General features: G+C 49.6%; 1 protein-coding gene across 1 annotated transcript in view; it reads right to left on the bottom strand.

The window, feature by feature from the left end:
* Positions 1–5352, bottom strand: part of RNF165 (ring finger protein 165) — a 104267-nt gene extending 98915 nt beyond the window's left edge. The window contains exon 1 of the mRNA XM_038543365.1: positions 5266–5352. Within this exon, the coding sequence (XP_038399293.1) occupies positions 5266–5326 (61 nt within the window). The 5' untranslated portion in view covers positions 5327–5352. The remainder of the gene's footprint in view (positions 1–5265) is intronic.
* Positions 5353–18520: the final 13168 nt, after the last annotated feature.

The raw sequence follows: 18520 nt of genomic DNA on the forward strand, positions 1-18520 counted from the left end.
ATTGCTGAAACATGACTTCCCATTAACCCCACCAGCTTTCTATATTATTACTAGGTTACCAGACGGTCCTTACCATGTATCGATCAACTAATTCTGACACACATAACACTAATCTAGAGAAATAGAATCTTAAAGCTGGTTAACATCAATCTAATAAAAGCCACTGCTCTCTGGGACAAAAATGAGGGTCATTACCTGATTGGGGGTAGTTTTTACCATTATTGAGGATAGGTTGAGGAATGGTTGATCTTGCTTTCTCAAACTGGGAACAAAATTAAAATTTTCATGTAAACCGAAATAAAAGGAGGAAGAGAAGCAAAAAAAAATTTTTTTTAAATCCTTGAAGGTTTGCATATCTCTTCTTGCACCGACTACAGCATGAGCCTCCGCTGGGAACTTCCATGTGTGTCCATGTGTCACAGTAAATCAGCTCAGCTTTCCTACCCGGGCTGGGGAGAGCACAAGAACAAAGGGCCAGAGCAGAAAGGGCAGTCATGAGAGGAGAGGAGAGTCCTCCCAAGCCACAAAGAAGGCAAGGCAGCACTGTGGTCAGGCAGGGTGCAATTATGGGGGGACAGAAGTCCAGCAGAGGGGTAGCGGGACCCCGGGAGACAGCCCAGAGGAGGGAGGAGGAGGTATGGCCCCAGGAAGAGTGGCTCCAAAATGATGACCCTATGGAGCAACCGTGAATTTCTTTAATCAACTGATTTCCTTGGTGTCTAAAATGCCTCATTTAGCAAGACTTGTTCTGGGCTGAAACTGAATTGGTGTAAGTGACAAATGCTTGAATTTGGGGGGAATATATCTCTCCACTGGCTTCTCCAACGTAATTGGGAGGGAAGAAAAGATACATGTTAAGGGCTCTTCATCAGATTCAATTTGGGGGTAGGTCCTGACTTCCCTCCTGATCCACACTCCACCTCCTACACACACACACACACACACACACACACACAGACAATGGCAGAGATCTGGCTTCTTTCTCAAGAGAGGCACCAGGACCACAGATGAGGCAGCTGTCAGGGAACTAGGCTATAATCAGCTTTAACTGGCTTACAGCCGACAGAGGACACAGACCCTCTTATTTCTACGGTAACAGGTCAGGCTGCTGACCCTGGGCTAAATGTGGGGGGTGGTGTTGGTTTCTATTCCCAACATCTTCCTTACGCAGGATCTCAATGCAAAACTTACACTGCCAGTCTCAAGAACTTAGAGATGCACATAGAAGAGGGTACTTTAAAATTCTAGACCATGGCTTCAATTACATGTAACATGTTACCCCCAGCATGATTTATCAGGACAGTAAATCAATGAGACAGTAAAAGGAAAAGTTAAAACACAACTAAAAATGGGTTTTTCAGGCGAGTCTGAAATGCTACAGATTGCTAGTTAAGAACAGTATCCCTTTTCTCAACCTAAGTGTTAGAGCCCCACCTCTTCACCAGCATCACAAACTGAGTGCCATGTAACTTAGAAACTAAGGTGAAATGTGCAGGCTATGCAGGTGGCCAAATATAAGAGTTGTCTCTATGCGGTTGAGCTGTTTTGGTGTGGCAGGACAACTGACCCTTCCCACAGCCCCAGATGTCTATTGTAAAAAGATATGGACTAGTTGAGATTAAAGTCTCCATATCTGTACCACAAAAAGAAAGAAAGAAGAAGAAGAAGAAGAAGGAGGAGGAGGAGAGGAGGAGGAGGAGGATAGGAGGAGATAGCCCCTAAAATCCTCCCCCTCACTCTCCCCAAGAAATCCGATAAAAAGACAGAAAAAGAAAGAAAAGAAAAAGGAAAGTAAAAAAAGGCATTCACTCGAATCTTACAATGGGAGGTGGGAGTGGTGGGTGGGTGAGGGTGGGGATAGAAAAGCAAGGGAAAAATCTAAACAGCAGGATACGACAATAAATGGGAAAACAGCAAGAGAAAAAGCACACTAGGTTAATATAGGAAAACTAGTTCTTTATTGAGAGATTGTATATTAGTATTAGTGGATTCTGTGTGTAACAATGTCATCATGCACACGATACAAAAAAAAAAGGCTGGGCCCACCATGCTTCGGAAGGGCAACAGAACAAAAGCAGCGTACAATGAGCAGATGGCCCGGGCTACACGACCACAGTACGTTTCAGCAGGGTGACATCTCTAACCGAGCGCTGTACATTGTCAACTGGGGGATGTAAAAAAATACAGATCATGCTTTAGTTTTAGTACAAGAAAAGGTGAAAAAGATACACAACCAAAAGGATATTTGATACAGAAAAAATTACCCACAAAATAAGAACAGGAAGTAATTCAGCACAGCAGAACACGCTATCCCTGTTTAATGGAAAACCATTTTGCTAGGGATTCTTTTTTCCTTCTTCCTTTTTTTTTTTTTTTTTTTTTTTCTCGCTTTCTTTTCAGATTGCCAAATGGCAATCTGGGGCAGCCACTTGGGACTTGATTTTTGGAAGGGCCCTCGAAGTAGGGACCTTATTCTTACATTACTGCCGTTGTTTTGTTTCAGTTTTCGAGCAGGTCCGGCTGGTCAGGCGGCAGAAGGGAGCCGGCTGTTAAAGGGGCAGCTCTGAGGGCCAGGGCGGATGTCCAAAGATGCTCTTGACATCATACAATTAAACAATTAAGACACCATAGCTAGGGCTCCCCATGAAGCCAGGGACCTTGCTGCACCAAATTTTCAGAGGCTATGACAGTGGCATCAACTGTCATTTCATCAAAGATTTTCATACATGTATACTTATTATTTTTTGCCTCCGACTAAATGTACTCTCTCCACTCATGCCTGGGTGCTGCCAAGAAGCGAGCTGATGGCCACCCAGATAAGTGGGAAATGGGGTGCCCAGAGCCTCCAAGCCAAGGCAAAAGGAATCCACTTAACAGGGATTTACAGTGCAATGTACTCAGCTAAACAAGATGAAGATACAAAAATGGTTATTTCTCTACATCTATTCTGAAATGGCCTACATCCTATACTACTACAATGGAAACTAAAAAGAACAGACTTAAGCTGGCAAGCTATCTAATAGTTTTACAAGAATTGTGGTGTAGGACCTTGTTGGGTTAAGCATTAGTATCCTCTATCGAAAGGTCATGAATTCTTATCTCATTGTGCTAAATTTTACCCACAGCCCAACTCACCCTCAGCCCTTGAATTTCCTGTGGGCGTGTTTGCCATGAAAGTAAACTTTGACAGAGGGGCAAAATTTATTTTTGGGGGGGGGCGGGGGGGGGGGAATTGGAGGGAGGCATATTAAAAATAAAATTTAAAGGCAGCTGAGCAATTTGAATTTCAAAAACGTAAAATCGGCATCCTGCAAGGGTATTTAGAGATCCGTGGTATTAATGAGGATGATAATGATTTAATCAGGATAATTATACTTTCAGGCTCAACATCCTTCTTAATCATTTTTGAATTTCTGCCTAGTGTAATGCTCCACACCCGTTTTAAGAGGAAATGCCAAGTAAGAAGACATAATTTGTGTACTGGGGGAGGGGGTTGGCATTTCCAGGGAGAGCTCACCAGGGCACCCCCCCCCTTCCCGCCCGGCCTACTCCTCACACACCCCCTCCACACCCCCTCCACCGCTAGGCCGGCCTGAGATAGGGATACTGCCGCTTAAATAGCAATGCTTTCCTCAGATGGAGACAGGAGATGGTTAAGAGGGGTGTCACAATACAGCTAAATGCGGAGGCAGAAGGGTCACAGCGCACACAGCAGCGAGTTGACCATTCACTGAGCTACACAATGAAGAAAAAAAAAAGATTTGATAAATGCAGAATGTCATCATTCTATCATCACACGAAAAAAACTGCGGTTCAAACAGGCCTAAGGGGGCCAACCTTGCCTTTTCGGTTCTGGGGAGAGGCTTAGGGCTGGGGACAGCTGGTCTGGCAGAAAGAGGGCCGGGCTTTCATTTTCTTGCCCAATCGGGCCCCTGGGGCGCACTGAAGCGCTGGCCCCGCGACCCCACCCCCTGCTCTGACTCGGTGGAGCAGCCCTGGTCGCAAAGGGAAGACATCATTCTGTGCGTGAGGGAGGGGGAGTGGGGGAGGGCCTGAGCCAGCAGGGATTTAAGCAGACTTGGAGTGGGAGAGGGTAGCAGAAACATTTCCAAGAAGAGAAATGTGAGTCCAGAGGCAGAATACAAAAAGGAAAAAAAAAAAAAATGAATCTAAATGCATCTCGGATTCGCTTTGGGAGGTGGGAAATTTTGATTAAAAGGAAATGGAAGAAATGTGGAGGGCGGGGGGGAGAAGAGGGGGAAATCAAGCTATTGTTGGAGCAGAATGTAAGGGAAAGGGGATGTGGGGAAGGGGACCGTGCAAACACACCCCATATATCACAGTTAAAAACAAAGCCGGCGCCGGCCTGCTGCTTTGTCAACGCCTGCCCAGGGCAAAGGCCTGGCGTGGGGGCAGCTTCCCACCTCATCCGCACACACAGCGCAACACCCGAGGGCCGGGCACCCCGCTCCGGCCGGGACCAGGGGTGCACAGCAGTGCATGTCTGACTCCGAGGCGCGCACACACTTCCACACACGCTCACACACACACACATCCAAGCGTTTTGAATCCATAGATGCAACTGTCATACAAAGACAATGGGGGTGGGGGTGGGTAGCACAAGGCGATACAAAAAAAAAGGGGGGGGGGGGTAAGGGGGAGAAAGGCACGGGACGGGACGGGACGGGGAAATGGTGCGAGTGCCCACCAGAGGGTGGGGGCTGGGGCATGGGCTAGGGCAGATCCCGGAGCCCAGCTCGGCAGCCGGCGGTAGCGGTGACCCAAAGATGAAGGGGGTGCAAACACAAATAACACAAAAACACACATATGCCTCAAAACAAACACAAACACAAAACAACACCGAATAACAGAAAACCAAGTGCGCTTGCACACACACTCGCAGGCGCGCGCACGCGCGCGCACGCTCACAGCCATGTATCTCTCTCCTCCTTCCGATCACACAGGGCTAGGTATTAGGGGCAGGGGCTGGGATTCGGGGGAGCCGCGTCCGCCGCAAGGAATAAAAAATGGGGCTGGGGAGGGAGGGACCCAAATTCGCCAAACCCTAACTTCACTACAAAAGCTCCCACGAGGGCGGCCACCCCCGCCTGGGGGGTCCCCCAGAAGGGCTAGGGGAGAAGCCACCGCTCGCCCCGCGTCCCCGCGGGTGTGCCCCGACCCCCCGCCGCCCGCGGCGCCCGCCCCCGCCCCGGTGCCCGCGGCGATCCACGCTCCGAAGCGGACCCCGAAAGGAAAAAGCGATACCTCTGTTTCGCACAGAGCCAAACACTGGAAGCACGAGATAGCCGACGTGGACCAGGACCATCCTGGCTCCTCGAGCGGCGGCGGCGGCGGCGGCGGCGGCGGCGGCGGCGGCGGCGGCGGCTGCGCGCGGGCCCTTTGTGGCGCGGCTCCGGGGCGCGGGCGCGGGCGGCGGCGGGGCTGCGGGAGCCGCCGGGGCGGGAGGCGGAGCGCGGGGCGCGGGCGGCGGCGGGGCGGCGGCTGGCGGGGAGACAGATGGCCCATGGAAAGGCTCCCTTCCCGGCCCCTCTCGACATTCAAAGGCGCTGGGGCCGCAGCTGCCGCCACACAAAGGCGCGCGCAGCCAATGGGAGCGGAGCGCAGCGCGGCGCGGCCTCGCCGGAACCGCGGGGGACAGCGGGGACCGCGGGCGCGCGGGTGGCGAGGGAGGAGGGGGGCCGGCCGCGAGGGCGAGGGCGCGGGCGAGGGCGAGGGCGCGGGCGCGGGCGCGGGCGGCCAATCGCCGAGGCCCGCGGCCGGGCGGGGGGAGGGGGAGGTCAGCCCGCGGGGCGCGTGGAGCCGGGCGCGGGTCCCCGGCCGCCCGCAGGCCCGAGCGCGCGCGTGCAGCGCCCCGCACACGCACGCGGGCGGCGTGCACGCGGAACGCGCACACACCGGGCGGGGGACGTGCACCCGGGCGTGTGGAGGTGCGTCCGTGCCTGCCGAGAGACAGGCACGAGCGCGCCAAGTGCACACGACCCGGAGGTCCCTGCACACCGCGCACAGGTCACTCGGGGACGTGCGCCCCGGGGGCCGGCGCACGTGCGGAGCCCGACTGCGGGCACAAGTGAAGGTGGAAAGCGAGCGAGCAGCCGCACACGGGACACACAGACGTGCACACCCCGACAGCCTGGTTAAGGCAGGACACGTGCCAGGAGCACATTCCCAAAGACACACAGAGGGGACACACAATGCAGATATGTACCCTCCCAGGCTCCCTGCCCGTGGCAACGCTTTGTTGCTTTTGCAGAGCACAAAACTCACAATGATTATTCGCTGAATTGAAATCCACTCACACACTGAAGTATGTGCACTGACTCTATACAGAGACACGCTCACCCAGAAAACCCAGAGCCGCTTGGTCACCGATGGCCCTGCTCTGACACAGGCACAAACAGCCATGTGCACAGACACGCCCACTTCCTCAGCCCTGAAGGCACACATGGCCACGGGGCTAGCGGGCTCCTCCGATTCACAGTGGGGGCACAGCCAGGGGGGGGGTCCCACGCGGGCCGTGGCTGGCCTGCCAGGTACAAGCCAGACGAGTGAAGAGCCATCTGCCGCCAAGCCCTGCTGTCAGGGGCGCGGCTAAGACTGTGTCCGGGCACACTCAGCCCGGGACCTGCTATGAAAATCCCCAGCACGACCCTCAGAGCAGGCCCATAGTCCACACCCAGGCCCGGATTCACTTGTGGAGCCCACCGCGGGCAGAAAGATGGAAGACACTTCGGACTTTGGGACTTGTCTTCAAACCCACTGGCTTCTTTATTTGAGGAGTCTGGTAAAAATTAGATGGTAAAATCACAGTAGGTACAGCTAAAAGGAATCTAATACAACCCAAACCTTCTCCACATTTTAAAGACAAGGGAAGGAGGATCATTCAACACGTGATGTGCTTGCATCCGGGCACAGGGGTGCCATGCATGGCCCCCTAACATCCTGATCCTTGTAGTGCAGAGGGGCCCCAGGAGGTAAATAAATGCCACACCAGAAAGCCTGCTAGGTGCAGAGGCGGAGCTTCGCCTACCTAGGGTGCTGGGGAAGGGGACACCCAGAAGAAGCACCTAGCCCAGCTGCGGGGAGGGCAGCCGAGCTGATTGCAGACAAGTGACTTCCAAACTGAGACAAAGAATGAAGAACGTCAGGAGTGAGGTGAGGCAGAGCAGAAGACAGTAAAGGGAAACCGTAGCCTGGCTTTGCCAAGACAGCAGCCATTTTCCCAGGGGCAGGATCCCAGGGCACCTGGTTCTCTCTCCCCACCCCCCAAGCACATGTAACCCTCAGACCTCCCCCCCAAACACCTGTGGCTGCCCCCCAGATGAAGTGGGGGGAGGAACCTCCCACCAGGCCCAAGCCCCACTCTTGAGGGTCGTTTCAATAAGTATCTGCCACCAGCTCTTTTCTGTTTTCATTATCCATCAAATAAACATAATGCTGCCACTAATAAAAATCTTAAAAAGAGAAGACCTTACCAAATACCTAACTACTAGAATTTTTTCCTGTTCTATTTCAGGCTTTGCCAATATGCCTAGAAACTAGATTTATCATCGTAATCTACATATTTTTTATTCTGCATTTTAATCTTAACATTTTATCACAGACATTTCACCATCCTTCTACATAATTATTTTCATGATTTTCATTTTAAATGTTTTCATAGTATTCCAACTAGTGAAGGTTCCGTGAAATTACTTAATCATATTCTATTCCTGGGCATTCCTCTTGCTCCATTACTGAAGATCATGCAATAAATTTCATATCTATAGCTTGCTGCTTTTGCTGAACTGTAAGCTTAGAACACACTTCTAGGATTGGCATTCTCTTTTTTTTTTGTTAATATATTCATTTATTTGAGAGAAAGCGCACGTGCATGCAGGAGAACAGCTGGAGAGGCAGAGGGAGAGGAAAAGAGAGGATCCTCAGGCAGCTGGGCTCCATCCCAAAACCCTGAGATCAACACCTGAGCAGAAATAGTCAGCTGCTTAACCAACTGAGCCACCCAGGCACCCCTAGAGTTGGCCTTCTTAAATTGACAAATATGGAAAAACTTCATAGGGGTCTTGCCACATATTGCTGTTGAAAAGATTAAACTTATTGTCAGTACTACCAGCAATACATGATATGCCAACTTCTCTGTAACCTTGCTAGCTTTGAGTATGGCATTATTATTATTATTATTAATTATTATATCTTACTTTATACCAGACCAGCTCACAAAGGCTTATATATGACTACCCAATCTGACCTTAACAGCAGGCTAGGCTATAAACTCTGAAACCAGATTGCCTGCACCTTCTGGCTCTGCCACCTACTAGCTTGGACATGTTTCTTATCTTCTCCAGGCCTCAGTTTCAATATCTGTAAAATGGGCATGATGATCGCAACCTTCCTCATAGGATTATGACCAGATGATGAAGTGCAGGCTTGTGGAGTACATACAATAGTGCCAGCAATTCAGTCCTTAGTTCTTGCCCTTCGTCCTTAGTTCATGCTCAACCGTATCTCCCTGCCCACTATATCTTGCCCTCCTGTTACTGTTTATGATTGCCCTAGTTAAAGCATTCAGTGTTGGGACACCTGGGTGGCTCAGCGGTTTAGTGCCTGCCTTCAGCCCAGAACATGATCCTGGAGTCCTGGGATCGAGTCCCACGTCAGGCTCCCTGCATGGAGCCTGCTTCTCCCTCTGCCTGTGTCTCTGCCTCTCTCTCTCTCTCTCTCTCTCTCTCTGTCTCTCATGAATAAATAAATAAAATCTTTTAAAAAAATAAAGCTTTCAGTGTAAATGATACCATAACATGGAACATCCATCAGACAAAAGATAACATCAATTATTTCCCATTAAACCTGGGGAAATCATGAGCCCAACTACTAACTGCACCATTTTACTCACACATCAGAGAAACATAACAGACAGATGCCTGCATATACAAAGAGGCCCACTTTCACACACAGCCATGAGCTTCCTGCTAAGGAACTATTCTGGATTAGGAGGAGGGCTTTCATTATCCACGAAAGCTTGGGTGTTTACCATTCCTCAGCCTTAACGCAACCATCTAGGTAATGGAAATAGCAATAACCCCCATCAGACTACCTCAAAGTTTTCTGGTAAGGATCAAATGAGGAGATAGCTGTGGAGTCCGTAAAGAGTACAGAAAATTCTAGAAGCATAAGTATAGGGTTACCCCCAAGAATGAAACTCAATAGTTGTTATGCCCATCTCCTTGTTTTATGAATAAGGAAACTGAGGCTCAGAATTGGGGCCATGAACACGGGTGCCACCATTCCTGGCTGAGTTAGAATGAGAATACCCATTTCCCGGCACATAACCTAGTATTGCTGCTACTTCCCACTGGTTCTCCGTCCTGCTGGGACGACTGCTTTCCACTCTTCTTCCCATTAGTTAAAGTCCACAGAAGTACAACAAAGCAGATTCCCAAGGATAGGAAGGTTTGTAGAAATATTTCATTCATTGGGTTTTTTTTATTTATGTGTGCTTCCCCCTCCCCTCCACCAAAGTCAATACCTAGTGCATGTTTGCAGGCTTAACAAGAAGAAATGTCCAAAAAATGAAAGGTGAAGGTAAATCTGTAACTCCTGATCCAAACTGGAGAAACGTGACCCTATAAGGTAGAAATAGCACGATCACCTTGAACCCTGCTCCACACCGTGATTCCTCGCTCTCTTTTGCCCCCACCTTGGCCACCTACAGAAGGGGTTCCATAGAACTTCATGTTTCAGGGGCCCAGACGCATCTGTTCCAAGAACTGCTCCTCTGGAGCCCAACAGTAGATCTCGGTTATGACCACCGTTGCCCTGTAATCAACAAGTGGAAGCAAATCCAGCACAATCAGCCATGTAGATATCAACAATTTTCCAAGACAGGTGACGGAATTCCTGCTCTTCTCCCCGTTGGGTTGGCATCAGGTAGATGCAGCTTTGAAAATCCATGCAAGACAGCTGGACTTCAGCAGATGCCCCTCCGTGCCACACATGGCAGGAGTTCCAGATGCAGCCTCTCGCGGGAAGAGGCACAGCTAGGCCCTGACAAGCCCTGGGGAGTCAGGGTGTAACCACAAGAACATAAAGAGGGATCTAAGAAAAAGCTGCCCATAATCAGGGATGACAGTGAGTCTGGCCGGAAGTTAAGGTGGCCTTGAGTTCTCAGGAAATCCTTCAGGACAGAGCAGGGGAGGACCCTGATGGATGCATCCATTTGCAGCAGGCTGAGAAAATGAGAGGCAAGCAAACCATGAACCCCGGCCCAGCAGCAAACAGAGGAGAAGGAGAAGCTAGAGAGGAGGGTGAGAGAAGGAAGGGGAAGGAAGGGAGGAGGAGTGAGGAGAGAGCGAGAAGGAGGATGAGGGGAAGGAAAGGGAGCAGTAGCAGCGTGGGGGGGAGTGAGGCTACCAGAGGGAGCTCTGGGCTCTGCACTGACCCGGGACACGGCGTGGATGGAGTAGGAGGGGCGGGACTGCTCACCCACGTGTTGCGTGCACACACTGGCCGCTGACCAGAGCTGGTCTCCCAGGGGCCTGCCACAGGCCCTGACCAGAGATGGGCCAACAGGAAACAGAGCAGGACGACCCAAGGGCCACAGTCCCCTTCTCCACTGTCATAGAGAAATTATCTGAGCCCCCAGGGTGCCCAGATTAAAGGGCTGAAGGTCCCAGACCCCCTGGCAGTGAGGTGGGGTCCTGGGATTACGTCCTGGGGTAAAGGGATGGAAGTAGGAATTATATAAGATGGCTTTCTTAGAAAATAGAGCTGTTTTGGAGGATGCTGGGAAATCATTTAAAACAGGCAAACAACCAAACAACTGGTAAATAGAATCAAGCACACATCTTGCCTTTCTTCTATGAACTCCATTTCAGGTTAATGAGATATTTGATGAAAGAAAGTTTCTTTTTATAGGAGTATTGGCTAATAAATGAAGAAACGATATAATGAGAATATCATCATAATGAGAAAATAGTTCTAGGCAATGGCCACCGACAGGTGTTAATGTTACCAAAACAGAGACAGTGGGAGGTGACATGTCTCCTAATAGAAGAACAGCCAGCCCCCTCTGAAGTCGTCTTTCCAGAAAATGGAGCCTGAGCCTGATCAAATTCCTAGATCTTAATTTTCAATTGATAGGAAGCACAGGAAACCAAGAAACATATTAAAACATATCACTGGGGCACCTGGGTGGCTCAGTCAGTTGAGCATCTGCCTTGAGCTCAGCGGGGAGTCTGCTTCTCCTTCTTCCTCCCTCCTCTACCCATAATGCTTGTGCTGTCATTCTCTCTCTCTCTCTCATTCTCTCTCTCTAATAAACAAAATCTTTGAAAAAATACAAAATAAAAGTTACCATTGGATCCAATGAGCAGAATCTAAATCTTGGAAACACTGCAGGGCAAACCAAACATTTTCTTCAAATAATGAATTATAAGACAGAAAAAAGGAGACAGTGGGGCAGCCTATAGAGACAGAGGGGATCCATCAACCGAATGCAGCATTTAGACGTTGAGAACAAATAAACTATAAAAATAATTGAGTAGATGCAGGCATTGGCTATTAGCATATTAAGGAATCAGGTTTTATCAGATAGAATAATGATATTGTGATTATGTTTATACAAAGCATCCTCATATTTATGGATGATATTAAATGTTGTTTGGGGGGCCTGGCTTAGTTAGTGGAGTGTGCAACTCTTGATCTTAGGGTTGTGAGTTCAAGCCCCACGTTGGGTGTAGAGATTACTGAAAGAAAGAAAAAAAAGAAAGAAAGAAAGAAAGAAAGAAAGAAAGAAAGAAAGAAAGAAAGAAAGAAAGAAGAAAGAAAGAAAGAAAGAAAGAAAGAAAGAAAGAAAGAAAGGAAAGGAAGGAAGGAAGGAAGGAAGGAAGGAAGGAAGAAAGAAAGAAAGAAAGAAAGAAAGAAAGAAAGAAAGAAAGAAAGAAGAAAGAAAAGAAAGAAAGAAAGAAAGAAAGAAAGAAAGAAAGAAAGAAAGAAAGAAAGAAAGAAAGAAAGAAAGAAAGAAGAAAGAAAGATCTGGAAGATTCTTACCTCTTCTGAGGAGAGGAATATAGGTGAAACTAGGTTGGCGTTGAGATGATAACTGTTGAAACTGAATGACAGATGTATGGGGATTCATTATATTATTCTCTCTACCCTTGTTTATGTGATGGTTAATTGTGTGTATCAACATGACTGAGATGCCCAGAGAGCTGACAAAGCATGATTTCTGGGTGTGTCTGGGACGGTGACTCTGGAAGAGATCAGCATTTGAATTGGAAGACCAAGTGGAGACACTCTCACCAGAGTGGGTGGGCATCATCCAATCCAGAGGGCCCCGATAGAACAAAGAGGTGGAGAAAGGGCATACCCACTCTCTGCTTGAACTGGGACATCCACCTTCTGCTGCCCTCAGACATCGGTGCTGCTAGTTCTCAGGCCTTCAGACTAGACTGGGACCTACACCATTGGCTCCCCTGGTTCCCTTCTGATTTGGACCAGAACTCCACCGCTGGCTTTCCTGGGTCTCCAGCTTACAGATGGCAGATTGTGAGACATCTGAGGCTCCATAACTGTGGGAGCCAAACCCTTATAATAAATCCCCTTATATATATATACATATACATATATATGTATATATATGTATATGTATATATATATGCTATTGGTTTCTCTGGAGAGCCTTGACCTACAGTTTATATTTGAAATTTTTCAAAAATAAAAGTAAAAAATAAAACCCGAACAAAACCAGCCAGCACACTTCCTTGTACTCTGCAGGCACACAAAAAGATGTTTCCTCTGGTTGGGCAAATTAAGAAATGGTACTGGTTGCTCATATCAGACACAGGCCTAGGCCTGAAGCCCAGGCCCAATATCAGTTCCCAGCCACGGCCTCCAACCATCCCTGCTCTGTTGCATCAAGTGCTCAGCAACATGGACTTCTCCAGCCCACCATCCAGTTCACCGTGACAGTTTACCTGCTTCACAGCCTTCATGTGGGAGAGAAATCAACCCCAGCCTTATTTAAAGCACTTGTGTTAACTATGTTCTGACTAATGGGCCGGAACCACTGTTTCTTTGGGTCTCTGTGTTCACAGCTAAACCTAATCCTAATGGCAGGTAGAAGGAGTAGTACTTTAAAGGACACACACTGAGAATACTGCCGGGGTTCAGACTGAGTGTCTGCAGTCAGGTGGCTCCCGTAGCAATTGCTGCAAAAACATTACGTGATAAATAGTTGTAAAATCACAGTGCCACACAATAAGCATGTAAGCATTTATTTGGGCAGATCTGCGGGCTGGCCAGCTCCAGCTCTGCTCAGAGGCCTGCTTCTCACGGCCAATATGTGGGTTGTGGGGTGGTCCTGCTCCACATGCCTCTCGTCCTCCCTCAGCAAGCCCAGACACATTCTTCTCCGGCAGGAGCCAGCACAACTGGACAAAGCCTCACATGGAAGGCCAGTGGCAACCGGCCTGTGCAGAGCCCCAAAGAAGTCAAGGCACATGGTGAATTAGGAAAACAGCAAGTGGTTTTATTTGATGAGCATAGAAGGGGTGTGTGTGTGTGTGCATGCACCCAGTGAAGAAATTAAGAATATATATGGTAAGATGCGGGGAACCCTGGAGGTTTCTGAGCAGAGGAGTGAACCGATCAGGAAAAGAAATCTATTTAGGCACAGAACGAATGGGGACGGGGGCAGATTCAGGGAGATGAATAATGAGGGGAGGTTGAAAGTCAGTCTGAGGAACAGCAGCACATCCATCCAGAGAGCAGGGGTGTAAAGGAGGAACAGAGGACACCCCTGACGTTTTTTAACCAGGCAAAGAACGCTCTACAAGCGCTCCTCCCCTTTGAGGATGTAAGATTCCAAAGGTGGTTCCCAACCTCTGCTGCTCCCAAATCCAAAGCGATTGTCTTTGTGGTTGTGACTTGTCTCTGAAAGGTTAGGCTTTATTCTCATTCTCTTTGTAATGATCTGATCCTCTTTACTACCTTTTCCATCTTTTCTCTGCTTGCATTCTTCTTAGACGTGAGGCAGTTATATACACTTATAAATCAATCCAAACTGAAGGATCACCACTGCAAACGTGCCCCAGATGGAGGAGGACTGGATTGGTGCTGCGGAGTGCTAGCAGCCCCCATCGAGTGTCCTCCCCCTTCTCTTTGATGGTTCAATGTCTGACTTTTTATCGGACACCGTGGCCCCCTGGGATGGTGACTACATTTCCCAGATTGCTTTGCGGCCAGGCTGTGTAAATTCTGACCGATGGGCTGAAAGCAGAAGTTCATGTAGTATTACCCGCGGGAAGTATCCTTTAAAGCAAAGACATGTGCCCTGCTTCTCTTCTTCATCATTTGTACTACCTGAAAGATGGATGTCGGGGCTGGAGCTAGAGCAGCCGTGTAGGACCACGAAATGGAAAGTACATAGTGAATCTCATGCCGCTGGTGGAGAGAGAAGCAAGTTGGAAAGAGCCTGGACATAGGATGATTACATAAAGCCGCTCTGTACGCCTCCAGATGGCCTCTCCATGACTTTTTTTCCCCCTAAGAATCCATGACTTCTTTAACATAGAAAAGAATTCAATGTCTATGTCCTTGAGGCCACTGTTACTCTGTAGCCTTCTCTCACTTTCTCCCACTTGCAGGCAGGTATAAAATCACCATGTGACCACCGATTTCTGCCTGTGTGGGCAATAGACAGAGGAGGCACTCAAGGTTTTCTTCAGGCTTCTGGAAACGTGTTGGTTCTAAGTTCGTAAGCGAGGCACTACTTTCATGCACCAGGCCACAAAGAAGAGAAGAGCAGGGGGGAATGTGCCCAGATGTCATCAGCGAATGGTAAGGGCAGCTGGAATAAATTGGATGTGACAAGCTGAGTGACAGCCAGGGGACACTGACTTTATCTCATTCCTTCGTTCCCTCATTCTTCCTTCTTGGGTGATGAGGTTGAATGAGGGGTGGAAATCCAGGTTGGGGGCCGAGGCCAGTCCCTAGATTCACCGTCCTGAGGGCCTGGTACTCCCACTTCAGTGCACAAAAGAATCATCTGGAGAACTTGCTTAAAAGATCCCAGCCCCTGAAAGTCTGACCAGGAGGTCTCTGGGCAGAACCCAGGAGTCTGAGCTTTAGCAAGCCCTACCTCCTCCCAGGTAAGTCCCATGCAGATGGGTGAGGGGCTGTCTGGGAACACTCCAGCTGTGATGTCTAGATTGTCAGCCCCAGAGGCAGCGCCTGCTGTGTCTGCTTGCTTCTGTCCCATGCCTGGCACCCCGCGCACCACCGCTTGGGTGGCTGTTTACTGTCTATCTGTTGGCAAAGGGGAGCCGCGGGGCCATCTCAAGCAAGAGGGGTGACTTTAAAGATATTTCCACTTCTGGCTCTGCTGTTCAGGGCCTGCTGAGGGAGAACAAAAGAATTTCTAATTCAACAGGAACTGAGGATTTGCTTTAAAAAAAAAAAAATCAGATTCTCAAGCCAATATTTTGATCCTCGACCTACTTTCTGACTTTGCACCCAGCGTCTGACTGGCTCGTGGTGAACTCCATGTTAGTATTAGGTGAGCCCTACCTTTGGTGATGGGGCCTGGGAGGGCACTGAAAGAAGAGACGGGGTGTGGTGATGACACATTTTGAGGCCTGAAGGCTCACATTTGCAGCGCCTCCCATGGGCGTCCTCATGCCTACCTCCTAGGGTGCTCCTCATCTCTCTCTGCAAGGAGCACAGTGGGGAAAGGGGAGGCTCCAAGAAATTAGGTCACTTTGTCCAAGTCCAGGACACAAAATTTATACCCAGGCATGCCGCCCAGGGCCTGCCCTCCACTACAGGACACCGCATGCAGCTGGTGGCTTGTCCCTCTGTGTCCCCACCCACAGAGGCCAGGCTGGGCCCTCGCCACCGCTGTGTTAGAGGATTTGGCCTCACTTTCCAGTAGAAGGGGAGGGACCCAGACTTCCCAGCCCATCCCCTCCACATTTATCCCAGTCCAAGCACAGTGCCCTACAACACCACCACCACCACCCCACTCCCTTGGGTTCAACAGCTTAAAAATGTGGCCTGGGAAAAAGTTGTAAAAGTTCAAGTAAATGTGTGCAAGAGCAGCTGACTGTTCAACCCTCCCTCTGCTGAGGCTTCCCATAGCTCAGGCAGTGTGTGCTCCGCCCTCCTTAGCATATTTGTCGCCTCTGCTGATAGACCAGCTGAACCTTTTGCCCTCTCCTGGGTCCCCTGTCCCTGCTTCTTGGGGTAGTACAGGTGCCCTGGGTCAGGCTCCAAAGATAAGAGTTTCACGGTCAGGCCTGGCATAGGGGTGGATATGAGAGGCCTTCAGCGGCTGGTCCTCAAGACGGGGGAGGGCTTAGGGCAGAGGCAAGCCCCTCCCGCCTAGTGGGCCCAGAGGGATGTAGGAAGGGGTCAGAGGCCAGCCTGACCTGGGATGGCCCCCTGGCGATGCCGCTGTGGTCCAGGCTTCACCCTACAATGTGTTCAGGTTACATCATTAGGGCTGAATTGATGCTGATTACAAGTAATAACTGCTCCAAAGCAAAGCCAGATGGGGAGCACTCACATTGAATGAAGAAGGAAATGAGCTACTGTCCACAGGGACAGGGCTTCTTGGGGGGTCTTGGCTCAAGGACTCTCAGACCCAGAAGGGATAGTTTACAAAATCCAGTCCATCCCCCAACTCAGGAAGGGAGTCACCCATGAGTGTCCCTCAGCAGGAGTACTTCCTGTGACCAGGGGCTCCTACCTCATGTGTCTGACCTTCTGGGTCCCATCAATCCACATGTGTACCTCCTCAGAACCCCTGCCTGTGTTGACACACACTGACCCCTGAGCTCTTAAACCCTTTTGGGTACCCTGACCCAGGGGACTTGCCCCTGAGTGAGGTTATAGCGGTAATGTCTGAAAGGAGTCTGAAGGATATAGCCAGGGGTGTGCAGTGGGTTCACCCTAGGTGCTTCCATCTAAGGCTGCAAAAATGAGTCCCAGGTCCTTGCATGGCCCAGGGGGACTGGGGGCCATGTGATGCCTGGAAACTAGCCAAGGTGAGAGGACAGCAGCATTTCCCATCCCGGCCAGGACACTGTAGCCCCAGGACAGACAGGCCAATGGAGGTGGGAGTCCTTCCTTGGGTGACTGTAGCCAGCAGAGCCCTGGTTGTGTTGATTTTTATTTCAAAGCTTCTCACCCCACACATAACCCCACCCCTGTGCTCTGATGCCCCATCCAGGCTCAAGTGTCTCTCTCATCTCACCACCTGCCTGCCCCTGAAGCATTTGAATTTGCCATTCCTGCTGGTTCACCCCTCTGCCAGGAAGTCCTCCCAGGTAAACACCTCTGACCCCTGTTCACCCTGGCCGTGCCCTGGCCTCGCCCCCAGCATGGTGCTGAACCCGCCGCCCTGCGTTACTACTTCACAAGTGTTCTCAAATCTTCCCATCTGCCTGCTTCTTCCAGGCACACACAGCATCTGAGTCACTTTTGTTTCTCTACGTTGCCAAATGGGAGGTGCAGATACTCAACCTGGGCAACATCCGAGCCTCACTTTTTTGTTTTGTTTTGTTTTGCTGTTGTGAAATATACGTGACATAAAATTCACCACTTTGACCATTTTTAGTGCACGTTTATATCAGATACATTCACACTGATACGAAGCACATTCATACACAATGTTGTACAAACATCACCACTGTTCCCAGAACTTTTTCACCACCCCAAACAGAAACTCTGTACCCAATAAGCACCCCATCCCTCTCTCCCCAGCCTCTGGGCATCTCTATTTGCCTATCCCTACAGGTGAAGTCCTACAATATTTGTCTGGTTGTGACTGGCTTATTTCACTCAGCGTGATGTTGTCAAGGCTCACCCACATTGTAGCACATGTCAGAACTTCATTCCTTTCTAGGACAGAGTATTCCCCTATTGTATGTATAGAGCACATTTTGTTTATCCAGTCATCTGTGGTTGGACATTTGGGTTGTTTCCACCTTTTGACAGTTGTGAATAACGCTATAGTGAACTCCGGGGTACACATATCTGTTTGAGTCCCTGTTCTCAATTCTTTGGGGGCATACACCTGGGAGTGGAATTGCTAGGTTATAGGGTAATTAATTCTATGTTCAATTTTTTTTTTTTTAAGATTTTACTTATTTATTCATGAGACACAGAGAGAAAGGCAGAGACATAGGCAGAGGGAGAAGCAGGATCCCTGCGGGGAGGCCAATGCAGGACTCAATCCTGGGACCCCTGAGCCAAAAGCAGATGCTTAACCCCTGACCCCTCCGGGCGCCCCTCTATGTTTGATTTTTTTAAGAAACCACTGTGCTGTTTTCCTGAGCCTTGCTTTGAAATTCACAAAAAATGTGCCCTCTACTGTGAGGCTTCTGTCCCTCTCCTAACTCAAGATCAACCGACCCTCTTTAGTGTTCAGAGGCACCTGGGCATGGCAAGTACAGCCCTTGTCACACTGGCCTCGTCAGTCATCCGTTCACTGGTGTGTAGG

The sequence above is a fragment of the Canis lupus genome, chromosome 7 (assembly GCF_011100685.1).
Source record: "Canis lupus familiaris isolate Mischka breed German Shepherd chromosome 7, alternate assembly UU_Cfam_GSD_1.0, whole genome shotgun sequence".
Lineage (NCBI taxonomy): Eukaryota > Metazoa > Chordata > Mammalia > Carnivora > Canidae > Canis > Canis lupus.